Source organism: Acanthochromis polyacanthus, chromosome 1, assembly GCF_021347895.1.
Source record: "Acanthochromis polyacanthus isolate Apoly-LR-REF ecotype Palm Island chromosome 1, KAUST_Apoly_ChrSc, whole genome shotgun sequence".
Lineage (NCBI taxonomy): Eukaryota > Metazoa > Chordata > Actinopteri > Pomacentridae > Acanthochromis > Acanthochromis polyacanthus.
In genome coordinates, this window is record NC_067113.1 from 16321502 (window position 1) to 16332466 (window position 10965).

A 10965-nucleotide genomic window follows, 5' to 3' on the forward strand; every position below is an offset into this window, starting at 1 on the left:
TGCCAACCTGTACGCATTTTGTGTAGCAGGTACGCAATTTGACATCAAAATACGCTGGTACGCTCCGCCTCATTAAACTACTCAAAAAGCTGCAGACATCTGTGAGTGCTGTTAGAAATGTGGACGTGCAATACTCATGCCTGACAACACGATGCAGCAGTGTAGTGGCGCAATTTCAACCAATCATCATCTCTCCTGTCCTCTGCCTCCCTCCGCCTCTCTCCTTGTTCCCCGTGTGTGTGTGTGTGTGTGTGTGTGTGTGTGTGTGTGTGTGTGTGTGTGTGTGTGTGTGTGTGTGTGTGTGTGTGTGTGTGTGTGTGTGTGTGTGTGTGTGTGTGTGTGTGTGTGTGTGTGTGTGTGTGTGTGTGTGTGTGTGTGTGTGTGTGTGTGTGTGTGTGTGTGTGTGTGTGTGTGTGTGTGTGTGTGTGTGTGTGTGTGTGTGTGTTCTTGTACTTGCTACATGGTGAGTACCATTTTCTGCATTTAACTATCAAAGTGAGGACATTTTTACAAAGTGAGGACATTTTGGCCGGTCCTCACTTTGAAACAGCCATGTTTGAGGGTGAAGACTTGTTTTTAGAGAACAGGTATGAATTGAGGTTTGGTTAGGGTTAGGGTAAGGATTAAGTTTAGGCAATCAGTTGTGATAGTTAAGGTTAGGGTAAGGCTCTAGGAAATGCATTACGCCTATGGATGTCCTCACTAAGATAGAAGTACAAACATGTGTGTGTGTGTGTGTGTGTGTGTGCGCGCGCACGCGTGAGTGTACGTGTGTGTCTTTTGGCAAATATGTACTGTTAATAACGTTACTTTCACGTTGAAAATCCGATGTCATATCGGGGAAATAAGCACCGAGAGTTTTTTTTTCCCATCGACATGAGCGTGAGCTGTGTGTGCGTGCGTGAGATTAAGTGGTACTCAAAATTTTTCGCCAAGGTTGGCAGGTCTGTATACAGACAGACAACCACACTCACATCTATGGGCAATTCAGAGTAATCAATTAACCTCAGTGTATTTTGGACTGTGGGAGGAAGACGGAGTGCCCGGACAAAACCCACGCATGCACAGGGAGAACATGCAAACTCCATGCAGAAAGATCCCGGGAAAGCCGGGACGCGAACCAGGGATCTTCTTGCTGCAAGTCGAAAATGCTAACCACTTACGCCCACTGTGCAGCCCTGTGCCCCAAGTTGCAGAGAGTTAATTAGTGAAAGTTATTCTGATAAAAGAGGGGCCTTATCACCATCAAATTGTGGCGCCACTGAAAGTTTCTAAAAATGCAGAAACTGCATCAGTTGATTCCAAAGCTCAGACAAGCTAAAAGTGACCTCCCTGTTAGAAGATCACTGGCAACATTGCCTTAGAATTCGCTAAATAAAGAATGTATGACTCAAATCAGAAAAGTCCTGTCTAAACAAGGCTGTCTAGCATTGTTTTCGAAGGACAAGTCACGTCTCTAAAACTCTTCTCAGGATAGAAAGGAAAGTCAAATGCTTGAAGTGGGTTAAGACATACCCACATTTCACTTTTTTTTCTTTTCCTGATGAATCCATAGACAGGAGAGGAAATGATACCCCAGTGTGTCAAACCTACAGTGAAACGTGGTGGGGGGAATATTCAAGCCTGGGGGTGTTTTGCTACTGTGAAGTTGGATTCTAGCACTAAATCAAATCCGCCCTGACCAAGAAGTAGCAGCACTCTATTCTTCAGAGACATGTTCATGTTGCAGCAGAATAATGAGCCCAAACACACCTCAAAGTTTCAAGGAACCACTTAAAACCAAAGAAGATCAACTAGTGTGACCACTGTGTCCTGACCTCAACTCCATCCATCCATTCTCTATACACCGCTTTATCATCACTAGGGCTGCGGGGGGTGCTGTAGGACGGGGTGATGTGATGAAATGAGGGGGTTTTGGAGATGATGTGAGCCGCTGAGTTGTGGACCAGTTGAAGCTTATGGAGGCAGCTTTGTGAGGGAGACCAAAGAGGAGAGAATTACAGTAGTCAATGCGGGAAGTGAATAGGCTGCGAGTACAATGTGGATACAAAGCTGAATCTCTGAGAATTGTCCATAAATTTTAGAATATTTTAATATTTGTTCCCAAGTAAGTATTGAATGACAGCAGCACTCAAGCTGCATGGACTCGACCAGTTTGTTCAAACCTGATAAACCATATTATTCAAGCACAATCTGAAGACGTTCGAAAGAGCTTAAGTACCCCATAAATGATCCACTGAGTTGAGGTCAGGACAGGGCTGCACAGTGGAATAGTAGTTAGCACTTTCACCTTGCAGGAAGAAGATCCCGGTTCAAATCCTGGGGTGGGCCTGGGGTCTTTCTGCATGGAGTTTGCATGTGCTCCCTGTACATGCGTGGGTTTTCTCCGGGCACTCCGGCTTCCTCCCACAGTCCAAAAATATGCTGAGGTTAATTGATAACTCTAAATTGCCCGTAGGTGTGAATGTGAGTGTGATTGTTTGTCTGTATATGTAGCCCTGCGACAGACTGGCGACCTGTCCAGGGTGTCCCCTGCCTTCGCCCGAGTCAGCTGGGATAGACTCCAGCACCCCCTGCGACCCTAATGAGGATAAAGCGGTGTACAGAGAATGGATATATTCATTTTTTTGTAAAGTGTCCTGGAGTGTGAAGAAAGGCACTTACAAGTAAAATTTAGTGTTTTTAGTTTTTTTATTATTATCGTTATTAAACTAATACTATCCTTTGTAATTAAAAAGTTTATACGAAATTTTAAACTAATGCAGAGTAGAAGTATCTTCACGAGTGGTCTCAAACTTTTGGTTTCCACTGTATAGACCGTATGCAGGTACAGTTTATGTGTTTATTTACAAGCCATTTTCTAAGTTAGCAGTTCTTTTTGTTTCAGGCCAAGTCTGTTGAGGAGAAGCGTCTCTGGGCCCATCACATTAAGAGGCTCATTCTTGAGAATCACAATGCCATCGTCCCACAGAGGGTAAATAAACCACATTGTTCCTCACACAGGATTTCTTTCTGTTGTGCTTCTGAAGGGCCTTTAATTTCAAACCACTGTTTGTTTCTCTTTAAAGGCAAAAGAAGCTAGCCTTGAAAATTCAAACTGTAAGTATTGCAAACAGAATTATTCTAGTTGTGGCAGGACCAATTTAACTGTTGCCATAGCAGCCACAGATGCTGCTTATTGTTAGTTTGTGCCATTATCCTTGCAGAAGTGCTCTTTGTGTCTGTGGGAATGTTCAGATAAACTCAGCTGCAACAGAAAAGACAGCAGACAAACATTTGATAACAAATGCTCCACAACAATCAAGTGAAACATACATTTTATTATCTGGATTTGCTTAACAGAGCCAATGAAGAGCTGCTCGCCTCTTTCCTAGACCACTAGATCTCTCACGCTGTGTTGTTTCTGACCAGCAATCTTGCTACACACAAATAATCCTATTGACTTTGCTCTTATTACCAACGGAGAGTAAAAAAAAATATCATACAACTAAACAGAAAGCGAATACATTCTACAATGAATGATAAAAAACAACAACAGTCTGTCAGTTCACTGCAAACTGTGGCTAGATGCACAACGGTTCTTATGAAAGAGAAAGGTGGTTTGTCAGTGGAAAATCTGGAAAAGCAATTTGCTGAGGAGGCATAGCCGATAACCCATCTATCTATCTGGAGGAAATTGTTTTTGTAATTGCAGCTCTGATTGTTATGATGTATCCTGCTGCTGTTCAGATCCAGGGAAGTACCAGTACAGTCCTGAGAGGCTAAAGAAAGCAGAGTCCTGCCAGGCTGACGACTTCCATCTTGGAGGACGAAATGGGAGGAGGAGATCAGGTAAAAGGCCCCTATTCATCTTCTAACTTCATACAGCAACAGCACGCTCTGTATGTGTTTAATAAGAGAACAGTTTTGCTGATTACTGTTACTTTCACCTCTACTGAGCTGTCCAATTTTTCATTTCTCCCTTTTTTTAGAGCCATTTAAACAAATCATAAGGAGCACAAAAGGTTGGTACATTGTTAGGTTTTTGTTTATGTCATTGAATGTTGAGTGGGATTTTGCCAGACAAAGGGCCAGATTCATTAACAGGGTTCAGTTTGATCTACATTCTGGCTGCTATCCAGCGCCCCGGCAGCCCCACCGCCCCTTACCAACGTTATTTTGTGCCCGCTGGATAAGAGCTGCTCATGTCTCTGTTGCATTTGTGCTTTGTTCTCCTTCAAAGACACCTGGAAAACAGATCAAAAGACACACACCCTCACTCCCTCACTCCCACTCCACCTCACCCATGATGAAGTTAATTATATGCCACACTGGTCGAAGGCTTTGTCAAACACAAGCTCTTTTCAATAGTCAAATTCAGCCCTGCATTCAGATGTGTGCGTCTTCCTGTTTTCATTGATTCTAATTGGCCGTTGCGAGGGAGAAAACCTCAGTGTTGCTGTCTCCAGCTCTGCTCCGCTCCAAGTCCGGATCAATTTTTGAACCAATGTAATGAAGAAGCAATTTTCATGTCAACCTTCTCATCTGGGTGAAGGAGTAGCTCATCACATCCGGGCTAATTGCATCATGTCCAGTTTGAGCCTCTGAGAGCAAGATGTTTCTTATCGGTATTTATCTAATCACAGGGCCTCCTTTAAGTCTGGACCAGACTAGCAACTGCCTCACTCAGCCCCTGTTTGTGGAGGCAGCGACTGTGTCCTGACTGTAATTGTATAAGATGCATGTGGGATTCAGGTTATTTTGTCACATATTTGACTTGAGCATGTTTTTCTTCGCTGTTATTGACGTTCTCATTTGTTTATCTCTCTGCCTCCTGCTCTTTATCTCTGCTCTCCATGCAGCTGTTTTGAAGGTAAGCGTCTGAATTCCAAATGTTTTTTGTTTGTTTATTTAACCTTGATAAGCTTCTTCAGTCTGTTGTAGCAGAGCACTTTATTTAGGTCACTGGGCTGTGGTGAGATATGGTTTTCCCAGTTGTGACTCAGCAGTTCAAACTTTCTATTCTAAATGAACTAAGAACTCGACTTAAAATGAGAAAGTCCAACTCTAATCTTCACACAACATACTCTGACTTGCCCTGGATTGCAAAACCCATATCTCACCCAAAGCTAAAGCTGCTTTATGATGATTTCATCCCATTTACAGCCTTGCAATCACAACATGGCTCTAGCACTGGCCTTGCAATAACAAACCACATGTCTATGACTTCACGCTACAGCATGCAGACAGTGAGGGTGCACTGCTGGGGGATAGGCGCTCCCTTCAGCCAGCCTCTAGTGTCAGTACGCTGATCTCCAGTCTAGGCGAGCCCCAGGCTGAGAGGCCATGTGTGGAGGATCTAATTCCCCGAAGCGACTCTCTGGAGCAGCTAAGTGCTACTGACAGTGACCCGAAACTGGGCTCTTCACCCAGTGAGGGAGGGCTGAAGCAGGAGAAGGCAGAGGAGGAGGAGGAGGAGGAGGAAGAGGGGGAAGGTTACAAGGAAGATATACTGATGGGAGACGACCAGGTAGCCGACTTTGCCAGTTCAGTGCTGGCAGCCATCTCCTGCTGGCACTATAGAGCCAGAGCTTTGCTTTCTACTCACTTCACAACGGTGAGGGTTTCTGCCACCCACGGGTTTCCCATTTCCTGCTCCATTCCACCAGCTTACCAATACTCTATGCCACTCTTTCTCCCACGCTGGCTCTCGTCCCTCTCCCTCTTGATTTTTTTTTTCCTTCACCAGAACCAACTAACACCTGCTACCAGTTGCTGTCCACATTGATTGCCTCAGGTTGAATTCATGCTACTGAAACGCATGGACTGAAGTTAACTCAAACTGCTAACTGCGAATTCCTTAAAAGCACGAGTGAAACTTAAGTCATAACTTGCGCATGTCTTTTCTTGTATTGTCTAACTTTGGATTCCATGTCAACCCACTCTGCATGCGTGTTTCTTTTGTAATGCTACGTTTTCCTCGTGTGTGTTGTTGCTGTGTTTCATAATTGTGTGTTTTGGGACATGATTGATGTTGAAGCTTATGCTGTTCAAACCCTGCCTGCATTTGCATTACAACCAGTGGCTTAATGCACTCCGTTCAATGTTGTTTGACTTCAAAGGTTAATGTAGCCATCTAATTAAATGATCATTATAGTAGCAAAAGCTTTGCTCTTTGATTGTCATGTTTCCTAATCATATTTGCCCTCTGAATTTTTATAATTAGAGAGTCATTGTTAAGGTTAATTGTTAGTAGTATTGTTACTGAATATGAATGAATACACATCATTTCAATAGGAAGACAAAACAAAATTGCTCAGAAATGTGTGTCCACTGTGACAAATTCCCCTGCTTATGCTGCCCAAATCTTGAGGATAGAAAACATTCAATTTAGTGCCATGTTTTTCCCTTTTAGGATGATCAGAGCAAAGATACTCCTGAACTGAAAACTACACCAAAAGAGGAGGTAGAAATTTGCAGGCACAAGGAAAAACATTCGGATACAGCTGTGAAAGACACGCGCAGCACACAGGTACTTATTAAAGCCTAGTATAATGTTTATGCACACATCTATTCAGTGTTGTTTCCACACGTGTCACTGAGGCCACATGAGACATGTATTCAGTCTATTAAAGAATGCCCATCTATCATCACATTTGTTGGTAAGCCTGTTCTCTACCCATTGTATGTTTTGAATGAAGTTCTCTCGGTGTATTTGCCGTTACCGCTCTGTGAGATAGCGGATTCTATACTACATTAGCCTTATTAAAAGTATGTTTCCTACCTAACAGGTGACCTTAACCATGTACAGGACATTCTGGAGCTATGATGGTGCCTGATTCATATTGGTTGTCCTGAAATTTAAAATGCACATACTGTTGTACTGTTGCCAGCACTTCCACTAAGAAAGGCAGCATTAGATTTGGAGGCCAGCTACAGTTCTTATCTGATTCTCATAATCGGAAACTTTGCGAAGCAGCTTCTGCATCTGAGCAGAGTTTAGGGTCGTTATTCTCCCTCACCTTATCTCCACCGCACAGCTCCAAGCTCCGCTTTTTTTTGCAATTACAGACACTCCAAAAGAGCAAGTAACACCTGGAAACTGATTTAGATTATTGGCAGGCGAGGGTGACATCAGCAACAGGAGCAATGGTAGAGCCACAGACATCACATTATATGTGAACTTGCCAAGGGTAACGAAAATGATCTAGGAAAGTGTCATTAGCAACAGGCTGCAAATGGCATCACAGTGTCTTTGCAATTTTTACCACACTAACATATTGTACATAGAAAGAGGTCACTGTAATAAAGCTCAAGGAGGCTTAAAAGATAAAACACATCCTGCATGAATTGTGGGTGCTTTAGATCATATTGCCTAGATGACTTTGAAAAGGACGATTAGGCTAATGGGGAATGGAGAGTGCTTGCTATTAGAATGTATCTTTTACTCATTATACCCCACTTTGGAAACTCTGTTATCATGTTTCAGGTCAGTGTCCGGGAGCTGTGCCCTCTAGACTGTGTCCCTCTCTCAAAGAAGAGCAGTCAGCTGGAGGTGGATTATTCTCAGTGCCCTGAGTCTCCTGTGACCCCCTTCGAAAAAGAAAGTGACACCCCAGAATCTCAAGATACCTCGAGAGAAAACGGAGAGGAAGAAGAAGGAGGGAGTGACTCCTCTGGTCTCCAAGTGGAGGAGACGAGTACACTGACAAACGGGGAGCTCTCAGAGGAGGAAGAGGAGGTGCTTTCAGATAATAAAAGCATCCTACCATCCTCTGTGTTGGACCAGGCTAGTGTGATAGCTGAGCACTTCATCAGCAGCCTGTCCAGACGGAGCAGTCTAGTTTCAGAGGATCTGGGTTCCCTCGCCTGCCCGTCGCCGCTGGTAGACAATGATGCCTTCCAAAGTCCTTCAGCCTGCATGGACTTTGAGAAACAGACCCAGATGCTGGTCAGCTCTTCACCAGAGCCACAGGCAACCTCAGATGTTAGTCTCTCAATGCCTGTGCATGAACCTGCACTGAACTCTCTCATGGAAGGGGAGCGCAGGTCCACCCTCTCTAAACAAGATCGCCTCCTCATTCATAAAATCAGACGATACTACGAGCACGCCGAGCACCAAGATGCTAACTTCAGCATCAAACGCAGGGAAAGTCTGTCGTATATTCCAGCGGGTCTGGTCAGGCACCTGAGTCAACAGCTTGATGATATTCCTCAGGAGAGGGCCGTCCCAGTCCACAGGAAAGGCCTCTCTCGGAACAGGCCGACTTCTTGGTCTGTCTTTGACCTTCCTGGATTAGAAAAGAGTCGGAACACTGAAACTTGTCCAAAAACTGAACTACAGAGATCAGTCTCAGCAAAGGTTAAAGTTAACGTCACAGATGCTTCTACAACGGAAGAAGAGTTCAGACCCTCGTGTGAGATGCTCAAAGTTTGGCAAGACATGGAAAATGAGCAAGAGAACAGGGAAGTTCAGCAGATTGCAAAGGAGACCGTTAGTGACTCAATATTAGAAGTGACTGAAGATATCAGCTCAGACACTTCAGATGTTAAAACCAGTAAGCAACCAGCTCAGATTTTAGAAGAGTCTGAAATAAGTGCTGCCTCAGAAAGCTCCAGTGTGTCGACGCCTGCCACAACTTCCCTGGCTGTGGAGGAAGGACCTGATCAGGACTCTAAGCCAGGTAGGACCCGCAGGCTTCAAGACAACAGCCATTTCCACCAGAGCCATCTACCAAAGATCATTAGCTTCAGAACAAGCATGGATGAGGACCAAATCCTGCAAGACATGGGAAAGATGAAAAACAAGGTGTTCCAGTTGGCACGTCAGTACAGCCAGCGCATTAAAAACAACAGACCTATAGTCTGGCAGAGGAACAGAGAAACAGCAAATCAACAAGGCTTCAAGAATTTACCTGCTGTCCAGGAGGAGAAGATCCAGTTAAAGAAAAAGGGTAAATAGGTTCCAAATGATTGCCACATTGCTTTCTTTTGCAGTAACCTACCACTTAGACACATGCATAGAGACAACTGAAAAGCTTTGTTTGTGTGTTTGTCTGTTTTTGTATGTATGCAGGTAAACCCAACCTGAGATTGCCTTTGAATGCTTGTGATCAGGCAGTTATCCATGAAGTGCGTTCTCCAAGTCCAGTCCAGACCCCCAGCTCAGGAGCCAGCTCCCAGAACACTATTACCTGCCCACAAAGTCCACAGTCGGAGACCTTCCATTGGCCTGATGTTCAGGAGCTACGCACCAAATACACAGAGACCTCCCATACCTCAAAAGTAACCCGGAGCGGCACAGTCTCTAATGGGATGCTGGAGTACTGTATGAACAGGTGTAACGGCTGCTCACACAAATACCACAGCTCCACGGACCTTCACAAAGCTCTGACAGACTGTCCAACAAAACACTCAGAGACACTACACAAGGAGAAGTGTCCTGTGGGTGAGGACTGGCCTCAGCAGCAGACACAGCTTCATCCCCTGCTGTGCAGGTGGAGCTCCTTGGACCACATGCTGGGTTCACTGCCCCTCCATGAAGTACAAAACCTTCAGGAACCTGTGAGGACCTGCTGCAGCCTCCAAGAAGACGACTGCCTCCTCCAGGAGGGTCTGGACAGTACAGCGAAGTCTGCTGTTCTGAGTTCAGGGAAGACTTCAGAAAGTACTCTTGTGAAAAGCTTACGGGAGAAGTTCCAGAGCTTAAGCACCAGCTCATGAACGTGTTGAATTATGTATGTTTTTAATATCAGGAACTATCTTGTGGGAGCATTAACTGAGAGTTATCTGATACTTGTCAAAATTCATTTTCCTGTTTTCTCCCTCAAAAGAATGCAACTTGTCTGTTTGATGTTCTTAGAGTAGGTGATGATGTTGGCACCAATGTAACATAAAAGGGATATTACAGGTTATTTGTAAGGCCATGACAGAAAAACATATTGTCTTTAAAATGGTGTATTGCAATATTTCTACACTGGGTATTTGTCTGCACAGTAGAAAGTTTATGTAAAAAAAATGTGTATATAGTCCCCTGTATCAAATGAAAATGAGGTTGTATTTTATTATTATATCCATGTATTTGATTCCCACATACTGGTGGGGATTTTTGCTATAGCTGCTATAGCACTGTTATCATGGACATGTGTACTGTCAGCTAAGACTGTCATGAGGAAGCAAACAGGAGCTAAAGTCTTGTTGCCAAGAGCTCTGCTGTTAGCAAAGACTGATTCACCAAAGAGGGCTTCCTTTTGATGTTTGCTGGCTTTCAATACATGTGGCCACAGCAATAATTTGCTTCCATGTTTACTGTAGCTGCTTGTAAAACTTATTACACATCACTGGAGCTTTATTTTTTCAGTAAGTTGTATATTTTCTCGAGCATTATTTATGAAACTGTATATTTGGGAAAGATTGGCTTTGTGTAAATATTTGACTAATGGAAACCCCTCTTTACTTTTCCATTCCAGAAAACACATTGTTTCATACCTGCAGTTTCCCATATTTCCAATAAAAATAGAAATGGTAAGTTTCCACAGGTGCCATATTTTTCAGTGCTTGGTAACTTTAAAAAATACTGTACGTCCATTATGAATGAGTTGGCTAAGTTAAATGTACAACTTCAAGGACCGTCTTCTATCTCCATCAGGTAAAATGAAGATAAAGGAAAGCAAAGGCATTGTATCATGTACATAGCAAATGTGAGGAATGTGTCAAATTCTGCATCAGAGGAAGAGACAAAAAGACTAAGCAGCTGCACTAAACTAAGGAACCATGAGAAAATTCAATGCAATCAAATTTAGAAACCTTGACCCTCCCGTACAGCTATAAAACGGTTTTATTGACTTGCTCCTCATGGCTTCTCTTGATCTTACAAGATTTGCTTAAAATGTGAGCTTAAAGAACAATAGTATTTACCCATACATAGTGTCCAAAATGTGCATGAAATATTGGAAATCTGGAAATACCAGCATTGTTCATGTATGT

At 43.6% G+C, this 10965-nt stretch overlaps 1 protein-coding gene across 2 annotated transcripts in view; it reads left to right on the plus strand.

Annotated features, from left to right (window-relative positions):
• The window catches only part of LOC110952125 (pleckstrin homology domain-containing family G member 3), a 36100-nt gene extending 25588 nt beyond the window's left edge, over positions 1-10512 (plus strand). The window contains exons 11-19 of one of the 2 annotated variants that reach the window (XM_022195506.2): positions 2888-2974; positions 3069-3099; positions 3730-3831; positions 3972-4004; positions 4842-4852; positions 5219-5596; positions 6395-6511; positions 7469-8933; positions 9056-10512. In XM_022195506.2, coding sequence (XP_022051198.2) covers positions 2888-2974; positions 3069-3099; positions 3730-3831; positions 3972-4004; positions 4842-4852; positions 5219-5596; positions 6395-6511; positions 7469-8933; positions 9056-9702 — 2871 coding nt within the window. In that variant the 3' untranslated portion in view covers positions 9703-10512. The remainder of the gene's footprint in view (positions 1-2887; positions 2975-3068; positions 3100-3729; positions 3832-3971; positions 4005-4841; positions 4853-5218; positions 5597-6394; positions 6512-7468; positions 8934-9055) is intronic. The other variant, XM_022195508.2, reaches the window with a different exon arrangement.
• The last annotated feature ends 453 nt before the right edge of the window (positions 10513-10965 follow it).